Source organism: Pinus tabuliformis, chromosome 6, assembly GCF_031772625.1.
Source record: "Pinus tabuliformis cultivar Carrire ecotype Pingquan chromosome 6, CPIR1, whole genome shotgun sequence".
NCBI classification, from domain to species: Eukaryota; Viridiplantae; Streptophyta; class Pinopsida; order Pinales; family Pinaceae; genus Pinus; species Pinus tabuliformis.
The window spans coordinates 125,101,781-125,119,774 of record NC_142292.1 but is presented as its reverse complement, the minus strand read 5'-3'; the positions used below and the strand labels follow the sequence as shown (position 1 = coordinate 125,119,774).

The 17,994-nt window shown below is 42.4% G+C and overlaps 1 protein-coding gene across 2 annotated transcripts in view; it reads left to right on the top strand.

The window, feature by feature from the left end:
* FUS5 (Proteasome component (PCI) domain protein) overlaps nt 1–16,584 on the top strand; it is a 90,833-nt gene extending 74,249 nt beyond the window's left edge. Inside the window, exons 5-9 of one of the 2 annotated variants that reach the window (XM_089414524.1) lie at nt 15,250–15,294; nt 15,438–15,508; nt 15,815–15,947; nt 16,064–16,169; nt 16,284–16,584. In XM_089414524.1, coding sequence (XP_089270650.1) covers nt 15,250–15,294; nt 15,438–15,508; nt 15,815–15,947; nt 16,064–16,135 — 321 coding nt within the window. In that variant the 3' untranslated portion in view covers nt 16,136–16,169; nt 16,284–16,584. The remainder of the gene's footprint in view (nt 1–15,249; nt 15,295–15,437; nt 15,509–15,814; nt 15,948–16,063; nt 16,170–16,283) is intronic. The other variant, XM_089414521.1, reaches the window with a different exon arrangement.
* Nucleotides 16,585–17,994: the final 1,410 nt, after the last annotated feature.

Below are 17,994 nucleotides of genomic sequence, written 5' to 3'. Positions count from 1 at the left end.
AGCCCCTGGGGAAGGTCAAGTTCCTAACCTTCCGTGAGAGTCTTGGTGTCGTGGAAAGACCCTATGATGTGGGTCCTGTTGGACGATGAGCTCTGGGAGCTCTGGGGGGCTTTGGGGATAGCTTCTCGGAGCTATAAGCACTCATAATGCTTCTGCCCCACCCTTGTGATTATTGAGCTGGTTCGCCACTCATTTAATCTGTGCCCCGTATGCATCCTACCCATTGAGTTCAGGGCTCATGGGAAGTACCTCTCATTTGGCCAATGAGGTGTGGAAAAGCTAGAGACTATTAGCAAAGACTGATGGACGCATCAGAGATTGCCGTACTCTCTATCTAGGATGGCATGGTCCAACCACTTGATCTGGGATCAAGATTTGTGAGGTCTGGGACCTCTGGACTGATTATGTCAGTCGGGGAATGATGTCTTTGTGACTGACCCACTTCTGTTCTGAAATAAAGAAGCCAGCAAAGCAAGTTTCGGCGGGATGACTCACGATGTTAATTGCACTAATAGATGGAGTTCTCCCTAGTTGAGAGGGAGTGTTAAATTTGGACAACTAGGTCCAAACTCCATGTTCTGATGCTCAGATTAAGAGGCTAATATTTTTGTTGGATTCCTCTTTCTGAGAGGTGTAAAATCCATATAAAAATAGTCTTAATCCGATGAGCAGAACTTATATTTTGAATTTATTATTCTTAATAAATTATATGTGCAAAGGTCAGCCAGTTTTGTAATGTAGGCTCACATGCCCAACAGATGTGTCACACACCCTCATTGATGGATATATATATACAGGAAAAGTTGGAGAGAATTTAATCACAACACAACTCACATCTTCCTCTCTCATCCTAAAAAGTACGAGCTACCTGGAGGACGAATTTCAGCCTCACGTGGGAAGGACGAAGAGGATTTTTTCTGCTGCTAGGGTTTCTGCTGCTAGGGTTTCGCAGAAGTTTGACCAGCATTGACTTTGGTCAACGCTTGGTCCAAACAAGCTGAAAACTTGTGGGAGGTTCGATTTTTGAAGGCCATACTACCTGGCACAAAAATCGAGGTCAAAGGGTTGACCGTTTTGCTGCTGCGTTGACTTTTAGCTTGCTGCCCCTGCGTTGACTTTTCAGGACAGCGTTGACTTTTGTAGAACTGACTTGGGTTGACTCATCTACTGGTTGGAGGGTTGTTGTGACACATGTTGGGCTGGCTGACCAAAGGAGACTTTGCTGGTTGAAGCATCCTGTTGACCGCCGAAACAAACACATACATTTTTTTTCTTGTTTATGATTTGTCTTCTGTAAGATCTGCTTATATGTTCTATCTGCATTTTGCTTATCTACTTGTATGATTGCTGTGAGAAAAGTGAAATTGCTCTTAGCATAGAACATCTTCAAAACTTTACATTAGATCTCATTTGGAAAAGTATTCTGCACGGTGTAGTTCATGTAGCATTTCATCAATGAATGTAATCTGAAACTTATGTTTAATAGTGATTCTATTTAAACCTTTGTAATCTATACATAATCAGAAGGATCCATCCTTCTTCCTGACCAATACCACGGGTGCAGCGTATGGACTTCTACTTTTCGTAATGATTCCATGCTTCAGCAGGTCTTGTATTAAGTGTTCTATTTCTGTCTTGTGGTTGTGTTCAATTTGCCTTTCAGGGGGTAACTTCATTGGTAGATCTTGAAAAACCTTCTCGTATTTCTGAATCAAGGATGAAATATTTGATCGCTGGTGAGTCCCTTCTATTGATAATAACTCCAACTGCTGGCATTGTGCGACAAACGCTGGTGCCTCCTTGCGAATAAGTTTCTTCATCTGCTGAGTGGAGATGACTTGAGTTGGTGGTGCTTGAAACCCAAACAACTTATATTTCCTTCCATCCCACTTGAATTTAATGAGCTGCTTTATGTGATTTGCTGAATACGTGCCTAGTGTTCGTAACGATTGTACACCTAAAACGACATCTACTCCTCCTAGGGGAACCATATAAAAACTGGATTCCATTGCATAGTCGCTTAATTGCAACTTAACCTTATGGCACTTGCCTACTCCATCTATACGTTTTCCATCTGCTACCATAACTTTTAAATCTACTACTGGGTAAGTAAAGATGTTCAGTCTTTTTGCAACAATGACATCTATGAAGTTGTGCTTACTTGCTGAGTCTACTAGAATGATAACGCTTTGCTTCTTGATGTGACCACTAAGCTTCAGTGTCTGTGGTTGAGCTATCCCTGTGATGGCTGCTAAGGAAATTCATGGCATATCTTCTTCTGATTTTGGACTAGGGTTGGCATTTTATTCATTGTCCGCCCTCTTCGTCAAAGCTGTCTTCTGTAGATTCCTCTTCTTGTTCGGCTTCACAGTTGTACAATTTTTGTGTTGCGCATTTGTGTCTTGCGTAATACTTGTCTCCGCACTTCTAGCATTTGCCATCCTTTTTCCTTTTGACACTAGATTGTTGTTTCCCTTCATTTCGCAATGGTGGTGGAATGTACTTGCTAGTATTCTCTGACGATGGTTTACCTACCTTCCCTTGGAATAGCTGTTAGTTTTGTCGTTGCTGGCATATGGTGCTTTGTGAAGTTTATATTTCCGCTCTGTACTTATGGTTGTGTGTTTGGCCTCCTCAATGGTTTTGGGTTTATTCAATTTTAATCTTCGTGAATGTAATCTTTAAGGCCACATCGATACATTTTTAGCAGCTCCTCATCTGACAACCCTCTCTGCCTTACTGTTAATACTTCCCACTTGTGAGTGTATTCACTCACTGATCCTTTTTGTTTCAGGTGAACGAATCTCTTGTAGACGTCATCCTCCTCCTCGTCATGAAACCTCTTTAACAGGACTTAAGTTTTGCCAAGTGAACGAACAACCCGTACATTTAGATGAACACCACAAAAACCAATTGTACGCTTCTGCTTCTAAGTAGTTGGATGCAGTCATGGCTCTTTCTTCCTCGCCGAGTGGAGGGTTTGCTAAAAAATTTGCGTCCATCTTATTTACCCATATGACAACGCCCTTATAGTTCTTCCCATTATACTTAGGTAACTCATTTTCGATTTTAAGATGGTTCTTTTCAGAAGATTTAGTATAATATTGGCTTCCTTCGAAGTGAATTTGTGGTATTCACTGCTTCTCATGCCTTATGAACTCATGCTTTGGAGAAGTATCACCTTCCGGAGTCTTGGGACTCTATGTTGCTGAAGGTGGATTAGTCTCTCCGAAACACCGACTCATCAAGTTTTTTAAGTAAGAGATATCGTTGGCCATCTGGTCCTGCTTACTAACTGACTTCTCGACGTTATCTAGGCATTTGTTTAACTTGTTGATGTCCTCTTGATTTTTTTCATATCGTCATTGTTATTGCTTGCCATTTTATTTCGTTTTTTCTTGACGACCCATTTTTTATTTATTTTTAATATATATATATATATATATATATATATATATTTTAATAATAATAATATTTATATATACTGTATAATTATAATTATATAAAATATTTGTAGTTTTTAATTTGTTAATGGACCGATGTTTGACCGAAAAAAAGAATCACGACCGTTGACCGCAATTGGATTTGTAGCAATGATCTCCCGTCGCCTTGGACTTGCACTCGTAGATAGAGACAACAAATATTTCCACAGTGGCACGAATGTTCTAGAATTGCAGACGTCACGTCGTTGACCGTAATTGGATTTGTAGCAGCGATCCCCCGTCGACCTGGACTTGCACACGCAGATTGATGCTGACAACAGATCTTTCCTTGGTGGCATGACTGTTCCAGAATTGCAGTTGTCACAACTGCTCCTCCACGACATGCTGTTCCTCCACACTGTTGAGCACAGGGAACCACACAGCTGTTTGGAGAGTAGTGACCTCGCCGTCACAGAGCACAACGCACGTCTGCTCTGAGAGCAACAACGAAACAATAGAGCAGGCTGAGGATGGGGAGGCTCGCAGGGCTTGACGGCTAGCAAGGTGACGTGGGGTGTCACCAGAAGAATTCTGGCTCTGATACCACTATTAGGTATAAAATTTCTAATTTGATATTGATTGTTAAAAATACACCAAATGAGTTTTGAATGTAATATTATATATTAATTGATAAAATTTGAATGATGATTGCAAGGCTGAGGCAATGCTCCTTAAATAGGAGTTCACTGGCCATGCCTAATCAGAGAGACATGTCCCTTGGGACTAATGTCTCTTCATTTAACTAATAAATTGCTAATAAATTTATTATAATTAATCATTTATTAATTTAGATAACATTTAATATTTTTAATAATTTTTATGAATTAAAATTCATAACATGAGAAGCAAACCAATCTACGTCAGTTGATGCAACCACATGATCCTTACTGGACTCCTCCTTTTGATTAGGACACTTAGTGGCATAGTATTCGAACTCATGGCAATGAAAGCACTTGATCTCTCTCAGATCCTTCTTCTTCTTCTTGCCCTTCTGATTGGACTCGACCTCTCCTTGGCCCTTCTTACCCTTGTCTCCGCTACCTTTGCCTACTAGGGTAAAGTTGTCGTCCTTTGCTAGAGCTTCTCTACCAACTCCCGTTCCTCTTCAGATTTCTTCTTGAACACATTCTCTCCATAACTTTTCCCAAGACTGATGGAGTCCCAAAAGTGCAAGACTCACAAGGTATTTTTCTGTTACTGTCCCGCCCACACCACGTAGTTCATCCCAAACTTGAGTGAACTTTGAAAGATATGTGATGCTGGGCTCTCCTTTGCTCATTTGGATACCTCTTAGCTTCTCCTTAAGAGCAAGCTTCTTGGCATCATTGGAACCTTGATACAAGTCTAAGATGGCTTTAAACATCTCAAATGTTATCTTCATCTAACGGAGATGAGGGATAATATGGTCTCTGATCCCCTCAAGAATGATCCTCCTCGCCTTGGTGTCATTCTTGTTATGTTGGGTCAACTACTGGGCATCTGTAGGTGGCACAATTTTCTGCTTCACAAACTCTAGCACCCCACTATCTTCCAACACCACTGATATTTGCTTCTTCCATGCGCAGAAATTTGAGGCTTCCTCTAAACTGTGATCTGACCTTAGTTGTTGGAACTTTGCTCTTCAAACTCTAGTGCAAGCCTTCTACTTGATCTACATTGTCCACTAATTGGTCAATTTGGTGCTAGTCTTTATACTGTTCGATCCCATGTTAAATTTCCATGAAACTCTGCAATTACTTAGATGAATAACTAAAACCTAGAACCTAGTTAACTTTCACCAAGATACAGAGCCTCTTAACAACTTATAAGCAGCGGAATAAAAACAAAGAGATAAAAACACATCACACAAATTGACACATATTTTTCAATTTTCACAGTTAGCTCAATATCTTTTCCAGATTAGCAATCACATCAGTATTAAAGTAAACTGCAGATAGAACATAAACATAAATTGCAGAAGACAAGCCAAGACAAGAGGACACAAGATGTGGCGCTAGCCAGGGACAAACCCCAATGTGGGGAAACCCTTGATCAATTTTTCTTATATGTTCTTTAATAGTTCAGCACAGAGAGAGAGAGTACATTTACAATAGAAGTCAACACTTTGACTTATCTAAATAAGAGCATAGATCATCTCTAAGAAGATGATAGATGAGATCAGTTGAAGACATGCTACTCAACTGATTCTACAAGGTGACTCTTTCACCTATCATTTTGCTGCATACCGTCATCATGCTGCACCATGCTACACCCATCATTACAATGCTGGACCTCATGACCATGCTGCACCCATCATCACAATGCTGGACTCATGACCATGCTGTACACATCATACTGCTGCACCTTATGTTGCACTGCTGTCCCATGTGTCATAACCATGGTGTCAAACAGCATGTCTCATGTGCTTGCAGCACCATGCTTGTCATGCTGTCCATGCTTGCCACTGTCCTTGTTGCCATGTCACAACTGTCCCATGTATCTATACAACACTATGTACCTTGCTGTCCCATGCATCTATACAACACTATGTACCTTGCTGTCCCATGCATTTATACAGCTCAATGTACCTTGCTGTCCCATGCATCTATACAACACTATGTACCTTGCTGCCCCATGCATTTATACAACACTATGTACCCTGCTCTCCTATGCTTTCTTGCACTAGTTAGCAGCTGTCCCACTTGTGCCACTGTTGCTCCTATGATTGCTTGCTGTCCCATTTGTGTTTGCAGCACCATGTAACCTTGCTGTCCCATCTTCCTTTGCTGCCAACACACCATGCAAACGCTGCTGTTTGTCACTTCATTACTGCTGTAATTTCTGGGACTGGTTAGGGCACACAACAGTCCCTAACCATCCTCAAATCTGGCCCAGAATTTCCCTTATGAAATGCAGCGTATCCTAGTGTGAACAAACCTCATTTAGATGACTGCGTCTAGGGCTTCCTTAGGACTGCGGCTAGGGCTTCCTTAGGACTGCATCTAGGGCTTATTTAGGACAACATTAGGGCTTCTTTAGGACAACATTAGGGCTTCTTTCCATCTGCGTCTAGGGCTGCCTTCCACTAGGGCTGCCTTCTATTTATGTCTGGGCAGCCTCTTTTCCTCCAACGTCTAGGGCTTCCACTTCTAGATTTCTCTTCCACTAAAACCCAAGGCAAGTGGAGAGAAATCAAGATAGAAGTGTGTGTGAGAAATGACTCTCAAATCATCTCCTTTTATACTAAAACGTTGAGCACATGTGGGGTTTATTTGGTTGCTGGCCGACCTTGATGAATTGGCTTATAACACAAATAAATTCATAACTCCATGAATACTTATCGGAATCGGATGATCTTTAGATCAATCCTACACCTCTCGATGAGAGGGATCCAAGAAAAATATCAACTGCCATAAGTAAGATGACCCACATGGAGTTTGGCCCTAGTTTCCAATATTAACAAAACCCAATAGGGAAAACCTGCTTGCTTGATGTGGCTATTTTATTGATTGTTCTTGGAGCAATTGAATCTATTACAAAGCAATCTGTCTCTCTCGAGAAAGAGTTCTGCATCTCACACAATTCTCAGCTGATACAACTGATATTGGCCTGCCTTGATCACTACTTGATCTCGGTTTCTACAAACAATTCTTCCTCTGTTGTCTCCTTGACTTGTTTTTAAACCTTGCTGTCCTACTTCAATTCTGCTCCTCCTTCCTTGCGCACTTGAGCCCCTTATTCCTTGCGCTGATTTCCTATTACCTAGCTCCCTCCAGGCCCTATTTTCCAGTGTAATTGTGCCCTATTTCTTAGTGCACTTCAACCTCCTATTCTTTAGGACCCCAACTCCTCTCTCCTGCGCACAACCAACTCCTAAATCCTAGCACACTTGTGGCTCCTATTTCTTAGGACACAATTCTTGTGCTCCACAATCAAGGCTCTCTCATAAACTTGTCACAAACCTTTGTGCACAAGACAATTATAATTTACTTGTGCCTTCATCCTTTCTATATAGGTGAACTTCGATCCATGCAAGGAGGCTAGCTTAATTTATAACTCGAGCTCTGATAGCGAGTATTGAAAGTGTTACATTGATCCAGGTGGATATTGGTGGCCACCTGCCAAGTCCACCTGGACCCCCACCATTGTCTTTCTCAGCATTTTCAGTTTCCTTAATTGTAGCACAACTTACTATTTTTAGCAGTTTTTCGGGTCCTGAACTTCCGAAGCCGTTTTGAGGCCCTAAACGACGTTTTTTGGGGAATCCGGGGGCAACATGGGTCCATGGAATGGACCGATGTTGCCTGTTCCAACAATGATAGTGTTCGGATAGATCTTTCTAATGAGCTATTGTACGCGTCAAACAGAGATCATATGCCAAAGTTACGACCCCGGGAAGTTGATGTACCAATTTACCCCAAACGGGGCCCACAGTTTGGCGTTTCATCTCCTAGGGTTAGGTTTTGGAACGTTAAGGGTTTTCCATTGTTTCTCAACAATAAATAGGCCTTCGAGCCTCATTGTAATAAAGTTCAGAGGCATGTAGCCATCACATCTCTTCTCAGAGATAAGCTACCATCGCCCTAGCTGGTTTATTTCCATTTCTGATTGTAAGCATATTTCAGTATTTTCCATTAATGAAATGAAGTATTATTTCCGCTGCGTCTTTGTGTATATGGTTATCTCTGTAATTTGTTGCGTTCCTGTTTAAATCCGGATCAGTGGTATCAGAGCAGTCTGCTTTTTCTCTGTTTTTCTTTGCATGTCCCCAACAAGGTCGGGATATAAGGAGTTAGGGCTTGAACTGGTTGAACCTTTGCAAGACCAGCCTCGCAAATCCCGACGGCCTCCCATGGCGGACGAGAAGAAAGACGAGGGGGCAGGAGATCCCATCAAAATCTTGCTCGAAGAAGCCCTCGAGCGACAACGGAACGCGATGATGGACAACTTTGCCCAGATCCTTCAGCGGCTACCCAGAAGCGACGCATCGGCTTCCAGCAGCTACTCTGGAAACGCCACACCCTTTAAGGTACAAGTTAATTTTGAAATCCCCATATTCGAGGGTCAGATAGACGCAGATGCCGTAGATAAATGGTTAAATTTGCTAGAGGGTTATTTTTCTGTTCATGAATTTTCGAGTCGGGAAAAGATTGTTTTTGCTCTTCTCAAAGCAACCCCCCACGTCAAGGACTGGTGGGAAACCTACTGCGAGCAGAAGGATGAAAGTACTGGCTCACTATTTTCAGCCGCACCCACCTGGGATTCGTTCCGGGATGCCATCAAAGAGCAGTACTACCCTGTCGGAAGCTATGAGGATGAATACATAAAGTGGACCACGCTGCGGCAGGGAAGGGACCAAGACGTGCCGGAGTTCACCAATCTTTTCCATACCCTTCGCACAAAGTTGGGTATCAAGGATTCGGAGCAACATTTGATACTCAAATACCGTGGCTGCCTGCACAAGTACATCCAGGAAGAAATACAATTCCTAAACATCCCCTCGCTCGGCGCAGCATACCGATATGCCGTCAAGGTCGAACAGAAGTTTAAACAAAAGAAGCGAGACTTTGGATCTGCGAATCCAAAGCAGGGGAAAGGTGCCCCTAAACCACAGAACAAATGACAAAGCCAAGGCGGGGCAGCCCAGGACAACCAGCCGAAGCTGCAAGCAAAGAACAGCGTCGCGAAGCCGAGAAAGGACACTGGAAAATGGTGCGAGTTCCATAAGAGCTCCACTCACAACACAAGTGAGTGTCGGGCCAAGCAATCACTGGTGGCTGAGCTAAAGGTTTCAGAATCAGATGCATGTTCCGACTCTGAGTCAGAACCCGATAAGGGGTATGAAAAAGGGAAGCAGATCATTGATGCGGATCCCAGCGCCACTGTTGCTACCGCAAAGATCCAGAAAAATGAACCCGAAGATCCAGAGGAGGAGGAGCATCTCTTCCACTCCCAGATGTGGGTAAAGGGCTCCCCGATACAGTTCATTGTTGATAGCGGGAGTCAAAAGAACCTCATTTCGGCAGAGGTCGTGAAGCGGTTGGGCTTACCGACCACAGCACATCCACAACCATACACCATTGGGTGGCTTCACCAAGGACGAGATCTTCGCGTGAGCCAGCAGTGTCGCCTTCCATACAACATCAAGCCCTTCACGGATGAGGTATTGTGTGACATTGCTCCCCTTGAAGTTTGTGATGTATTACTAGGACAACCATACTTGTGGAAGCGACATGCTGTGTATGAATCAAGGCCCCGTGCTGTTATTATTACATTGGGAAATAAGTTGTTCAGGATACCAGAGGTAGCACCACCTGCCGCCGTCTCTTTGATTACTGCAAAACAATGCAGTAAGATCATTTCCAAAACCAGGAAATTTGTTTTCCTGATGATACGCCCTCAAGGAAAGAAGAAGACAGTGGCCGCGGCCTCCAAACGGGGTCCCTCTGCACGACAACTACAGATGGACAAGATTGTGGAGGAGTACGAGGACATCTTCACCTCCCCGGCAGGGGTTCCTCTGCACTGTCAAGTCAAGCACTCCATCGATCTAAACCCAGGTGCGCCGCTGCCCAATGGACCAATTTATCGGCGCTCCGTTCTGGAGAACAATGAAATCAAGAGGCAAATTCAGGAGCTCCTGCAGAAAGGTCACATCCGTCCGAGTTCATCGCCCTGTGGGAGCCCGATCGTGTTGGTACAGAAGGATGGGACGTGGAGACTCTGTATTGACTATCGGGCGCTGAACAAGATCACTGTCCGTAATAGGTACCCGATCCCGCGGATTGATGACCTCCTAGACCAACTAAAGGGGGCGAAATATTTCAGCAAGATCGATCTGAAGTCAGGATATCACCAGGTACCAATCGAACCCTCCGATGTGTGGAAGACTGCCTTCAAATCCAAGGAGGGCCTATTCGAATGGTTGGTCATGCCTTTCGGATTGACGAATGCTCCTGCAACCTTTATGAGGCTAATAGATGACATCTTGCGGCCATTCACCAACTCCTTTGTAGTAGTATACTTGGATGACATTCTGATCTTCAGCCAGAGTTGGGAATAGCACCTCCACCACATCCGACAGGTTCTCCAAACACTGCGGCAACACAAGCTTTGTGCCAATTTGGAGAAATGCACTTTTGGCATGACCCAGGTTCAGTATCTGGGATACATCATTGATGAACAGGGGGTGCATGTCGATCCAGCCAAGGTCCAAGTCATTCGGGATTGGCCCTCTCCAACCACTCTAACAGAGCTCCGCAGCTTTCTAGGTCTTGCCAACTTCTACCGCAGGTTTGTGTTGGGGTTTTCTCATATTTTTTGGCCCTTGAGTCAAGTCACCAAGGGAGGGGCGAAAGCAAAATTCTTTTGGTCTGAATCTCAACAGAAGGCATTCAGGGAGTTGAAGGATCGCCTCTGCACGGCACCAGTGCTCGCGTTACCAGATTTACAACAGCGATTTGAGGTCGAGACAGATGCCTCTGACTATGCTATTGGGGCAGTCCTTACTCAACATGGACATCCAGTGGCATATCACAGTGAAACACTTTCAGACACAGTCCGCAAGTACCCCACTTATGATAAAGAGATGTATTCCATTGTACAGGCCTGCCGACAATGGAAGCATTACATTTTGGGGAAGGAAATGGTCATCCACACAGACCACCGACCCCTGCAGTTCATACAGACCCAAGGGAAATTGCAGAATGACCGCCATCAGAAGTGGTCTACATACCTGCAACAGTTTCACTTGAATATCAAGTATAAAAAGGGCAACACCAATAATGTTGCAGATTGCCTCAGTCGACCACCGATCATGGTGCTGACCACCGATCATGGCGCTAACCACCGTGCTCAACTCTTGTGGGCACGAGACTTCTGATTGGCCACTTCTCTACAAAAGCGACCCAGAATTCGGCCACACCTACCAGACACTCTTGGAGGGTCGGCATGTTGCAGATTTTCACCTTCAGGATGCCCTATTATGCCACCTCGGTCACCTTTGTGTTCCTTCAAGCGAGCGTGCCAAGATGATTTGGGAAGCACACTACAGTCGGGCTGCTGGGCATTTCGGGGTCGAGAAAACAATGGCAGTACTGCAAAATTATTTCTATTGGCCGAATCTTCGACAGGATGTTGGGAAGTACATCCGATCATGTACTGCCTGTGCCATTGCCAAACCGACCATTAACAAGCACGACCTCTATACCCCGTTGCCTACCCCTAGTCGACCTTGGGAATCCATCTCCATGGATTACATGTCAGGCCTTCCTTCCACTAAGCATGGAAATGACTGTGTTTTTGTGGTCGTCGACAGGTTCTCGAAGATGGCCATTATGGCGGCCTGCAAGAAGAATATCACAGCAGAAGCCACTGCTAAACTCTTCTTTGAACGAGTGTGGGTGCACTTTGGGATCCCACAGTCTGTCATCTCAGATCGGGACAGTCGGTTTCTCAGCACATTTTGGTCCAGTCTCTGGTCAATGCTGGACACCAAATTCACGAAGTCCACAGCCTTCCATCCTCAAACTGATGGCCAGACAGAGGTTGTCAATTAGGATGATTGTGCACATTCTGCGCATGTATAACTCAAAGCATCCACGCACATGGGACGAGAGCCTCCCCTATGTTCAACACAGCTACAACCGAGCTCTTCACAGCTCCACTGGCCATAGCCCTTTTCAGGTGGGTTTGGGATTCCAGCCACTATGCCCCATTGATGTGGCCATGCCACTTGCAGCTACTCACATGAATTCAGCTCATGTCCAGTCCGAAACAGATAAGGCCACCAGCTTCATTGAGCGCATCCAACATATTCGCCAGCAGGTCCATGACATTCTTGAGAAATCAAATGCCAAGTACAAGCAGCGACATGATCAACATCGGGTGCCACACAAGTTTCAGGTGGGCGACAAAGTCTGGTTGCATTTGCAAAAGGAACGCCTTACTGGAGCCTATCGGAAATTGAGACCACTCCGATATGGTCCTTACACCATTACTAAGGCTATGGGAGACAATGCATTTGAGCTCAGCATTCCCCCATTCCTTGGCCTGCACCCAGTGTTCAATGTGGACCGCCTTCGGCCATACTTTCCACCATTGCTAGACACATCCGACATTGCAGAACAGCTCAAACCCACAGAATTAAATCCAGATTGCATGGAACAAGCTGCAACTGATCGGATCATGGACACACAGATCAAGAAGACTCGCCAACAGAATATCCAACTATATCAAGTTGTCAAAGCAGGCCAACTCCTTCAGCAGGGCAAGTGGCTCACCAGGGAACAAGTTCAGCAGAAGTTTCCTCATCTCATGGAGGAGCTCAACGCAATGGAGACCATTGCTTCCTAAGGGGGGAGGAATGATCCAGGTGGATATTGGTGGCCACCTGCCAAGTCCACCTGGACCCCCACCATTGTCTTTCTCAGCATTTTCAGTTTCCTTAATTGTAGCACAACTTACTATTTTTAGCAGTTTTTCGGGTCCTGAACTTCCGGAGCCGTTTTGAGGCCCTAAACGATGTTTTTTGGGGAATCCGGGGGCAACATGGGTCCATGGAATGGACCGATGTTGCCTGTTCCAACAATGATAGTGCTCGGATAGATCTTTCTAATGAGCTATTGTACGCGTCAAACGGAGATCATATGCCAAAGTTACGACCCCGGGAAGTTGATGTACCAATTTACCCCAAACGGGGCCCACAGTTTGGCGTTTCATCTCCTAGGGTTAGGTTTTGGAACGTTAAGGGTTTTCCATTGTTTCTCAACAATAAATAGGCCTTCGAGCCTCATTGTAATACAGTTTAGAGGCATGTAGCCATCACATCTCTTCTCAGAGATAAACTACCATCGCCCTAGCTGGTTTATTTCCATTTATGATTGTAAGCATATTTCGGTATTTTCCATTAATGAAATGAAGTATTATTTCCGCTGCGTCTTTGTGTATATGGTTATCTCTGTAATTTGTTGCGTTCCTGTTTAAATCCGGATCATACATGCTCTCCTTCCAATCATGACTGGAGTTGTTAACTCGTTCTCTTTCCAATCAACACCGGAGATTAACTCTCTCTGCCTTCAATCAAGACTGAAGACTAATTCGCTCTAACTGAACTGCTAATTGCCACCTTGTTTTGTAGTTAAACTGGATAAGGAACCACGTAACTGATCCTCAACACTGCACATGAACTCGTGAAGTTATTCCCGCAAACTGGAAATAAGCTCACTGTCTCCGTGAACTCACTCCATGGTCAAAGAAGGACAACTCATGGTCTTTCTGGGTAAGGCACGAGCCAAAGAAGACTGTCGCTACAATTTTCAATTGTTGTATTGAGAAAATATTGATGGATAGAAAGCCTTCCGTGGTTATTTCCTGGATAGTGATAAAAGACTTGTAAAAACTTACAGTGAGCTTCTAGGAGAGCGCTGCCACTCCAATCTATCTCCTACGATTTAAAATTTGATGCGGGCTTACAGTGTTCAAGTAGTGTCTGCCTTGAAATTTAAAAGGAAATGGGAATGAATTATAGTTTAGGGATTCAATATTTTTCCCTTTACGACACTTAATTATGTCATATCTATGCTTATTCAAAAGTATTATGTTTGGAAAACAAAGTAGGCTCTTGCTTTCTTGGCCCTTTGTCCCTGTGTAATTGGGCCCCAATTAAGGTTTCATCTCTCTGGCTATGTCACATGGTTCGCCGAATTTGAACCTTGAGGTTTGAAATTTGGCAAACCTATTTTTTTTTTTTTTTTTTCAAATTCGTTCAGGGTCGCCGAACCTCAAATTCTAACCTCAACGAGTTCGAACCTGAAGGCGAACCTAAAGATGAACCTGAAGCCGAATTTTATAATTTTTTAAATTTTTTGGGGTTCGAGGTTAGAGTTTGGGCAGTTTTTGTCAGTTGTTTTAAGGTTTATGAGAAAAACCATGGACAGCACATGGTTTTCTCTTGTTTCACTTCCCGCCAGTTAGTTTCCTGCGATGGCCACTGGTTTGGCTTTATTTACCGTTGCTGTCAATATGTTCACAAGCCAACTTCAATCTGAGTGTACTCGCTCTATTGTGCTCAGTGCTGCTGCAGCATGTTGTATTCTCTGCAATTTCCTGAATTCAATTTCTAGACGCTGATTGTCCCCGCCGCCCGGAGTGTGAAATGAATAGTGGTCGTGATTTGTGGCTCATGGGTGTTCACTGCTGCTCATATAGCTTTATTGATTATTTTGATTTTTTATTATTTTATGTCATATATATATATATATATATAGTCGAACTTAATGCCGAACCTCATCCGAAAATTCAAATTCGAAATGAACTTAAATTCGAACCCGAACCGTGTGACATAGCTTCATGGTATGTTATTTTATATCCCAGGATTATATGCAGAATTTCTACTTTGGAGATCCATATGAGAAACCCAGCTACGTTTCACTGAGTTTTGGGTATGCAAGGATGGGGAACAGGTTTTAGAAATTGCTGGAAGGTACCCCCAGATTTATAAGGGACCGGTGGATGGGGAGCAAGGAAAAATTTAAGGATCTGTTCTTATCTAAACTGTTAAATTTTTTTGTCAAATCTTACTAATTCTTAAACCATAAAATGTTTGGTGATACTTTTGTAAAAATATTCAAATTTCGAAGAGCTTTGGAAAAATGGCTGCTGCGTAATGTTTTGGATAGAGTGCCATGGCTTCCCTCCAACCTACTCATGATCATGTCATTATCTTTCTTTTTATCCATCTTGTGCAGATGACCGATGAATTCTGAGGGCCTGTTTCGTCTCTTTGCAGGGAATTGTGAAAGGAAAATTGGATCAGTGGCGCAGGTGTTTTGAGGTTCTGTTCAAATCTTGACTTTGTTTCCTTCTTTTGTAGACTTTGGCTATTTTTGAATGACAAAGAATCCTATTTCTGAACCATCTAATCTCCAAATTCTCATGGTAATATGACATGTTTTCCTAACTTTTTGTTTGGAACAGGTGCAATTTGCTGCAGGGAGAGACTTGAGACCTGGCCAACTCGATAATATGATGCAAACAGTAGCAAATTGGTTGGTTAATCGTTTGTCCTCTAGCATTGTATTTTTCTATGTAGCCGTTTTTCCTCGTAATTTTGCATTGTCATTTAAATTGTTCCTGGGATTTGTTCCCTTTTATCGTTTGTATAGCTGGCAGTGGATTTCATCGAATCATTACATTCACTCGTAATATATAGGTTCTAATAGCAACAAAAAGTGTATCTGTTTACCAGGAATTGAGCACTGGGAAGGTCACCAAAAGAAAAGCTTACTGTCTTTGCTTTTTGAAAACTTTTTTCCCTGTCATCTGTATAACGTGAGTTGCACTTATTTTAACAGGTTGACCACCTCAGATAATATGCTTCTTACAATCCAAGATAAGATCAACTGGGCAGACACCATGAGTGAACTTAATCAAAAACATACTAAAGAGCTTGAAGAGAAGACAGAAGAAATGAAATCTTCTATCAAGGTCAGCTCTTCTGATCTTAAAAATACTAAATTTAAAACTAAACGAAAAACATATAGGTCTTTAATATTCAAATGCAGAACACAGTTGGGATATGTTTGTTTCTTACTGGTTGGCAGAAGTTACAAACTGTAAGCAGGAAGCCTTACGGGGGCACGAGGAACTTTCCTATATTGAATCTGGAGGAGTGATGGATTACGATGAAGATAGAAGTCGACAAAAAAGGTTTGTTTGATGTAGTTATTTACCTGAAATTTATACGCAGACTTGATTTGGAAGCAATAAATTGTTTTTCTGTGGTCCCTGGAGCTAATTTGTAACATGTTGTTGAACATACAGGAGGCGGTAGATGATATCCCGGTTACTAATTTTAACTGGGATTGAGCAAGAGATTCCCATATTTCAGTCACGGTTCAGTTAAGGGAACATATTTTCTGCGTCATTGGCTGTTGATATCACAAGAATATTGTAGATCCAACATAAAAATGTCCAAGAGAGAAGCTTATTTTTTGCCATTGCAATTCAAACGATTTGATAGTCTTTTTCCATGTAACGATAGAAATATGTCCTTGTTTTTCAAAACTTATTAGACATTGAATCAAATGAGTTTGGATATATTATCAATGAATTGTTTCAGCAATTTCCTCCTGCTGGCTGACTATGTTTTAGTTAGCATATCAGACCATTTCGTATTTTTATTACATGCCATTCTTTATGCTTTTGATTTTGTTTTTATTTACTAAGGGGTCTGATGTAATATCAAATTGTGGTGTTAAAATATTAGGTACACAATTTGGTCGAGTAATTTGGTTCATCAAATTTGTTGAAGTGTGGATCTAACGAAATGCCGAATTGTCACTCTGTACACAATTTAGTTGGAAATAACAAAATTCAAATTGAGACGCAAAGTATGGAAGGTTTTACAACAAATCTATGAAAATGTGCCTCTTGTATTATTGTAAGCTTCACTCACGAGGTGTCGTGTTTAATGACCAATCAATTTGACTAACCAATTTAACATGTATTATGACAACCCAAAAAGTCGATTAGCTAGATTAGAAAAATGAATACAGGCCTGGACTCTGGGTTATCAGTTGGCCTGTTACGGTATATATATGTCATCATAATATATATTTTATATGTTACATGCTTCTGTACCTGTGACTGTCCATTTGCTACTTTTTTAACCTACATTATTTCATCCTTGTTCCATAGCAATTACATTTTCCACCTCTGTAATAACCATATAAATAAAAGAAAGTAGCAAATTCCTACGCAAAGTGATTTAGTATTTTGATCAGTGCAAACTCGTATTCTGGAATCAAGGTCTGAAAATTTGACAAGAAGTCGAGGACACATTTATCTACATGCTTACAAATTGTCATTAAATTTTAATGTCGTGCAGGTGTTGCAACTCATTGGGGACTATTCTTTTGCAATTCAACTTATGCAGGGCTATATGTTTGTAACTCGTGGGGGCTAGTTCTATGTTTGTAACTAGTGCACAGTGATTTTCAAATTTTGTTTCTACACTAATAGGTCTGTTACAACAAAATCTAGTACCCCTGTATGATGTGAAGTTTCAAACTTCAACGGGCCAGTCTTATGCAATTCGAGAAGGCTACCCATTGTCAGCATAGTAGTTTTTATTCTCTCTTTTGGTTGGCTGTTGTCTAATTCAAAAGCGCCTTCCCTAAAAGGTAAAATTGCTAAGGCTATGAAGTGAGGTTCTTAGGTGATCTAGGAAGAGTTGGCTGTTGCCTAATTCAAAGGGGCCTTCCCTAATAGGTAGAATTGCTAAGGCTATGAAGTGAGGTTCTTAGGTGATCTTGGAAGAGTAAACAAAATGTGTGGTAGTAGTATAAATTGATTAATGAGCGGTGTAAGAAATACTTGATGTTTGATGGAGTTAGCACTTTCTTATGTCTTTTATGACGATATATAGCCTTTTCTGAAGGTTGGATTATGTATTTGAGATATTAATCCGTTGATGGCGTTGTACCCTAAGTTCAACCCTAGGTGGATCTTATATTTTGTTATCATGGTGGGG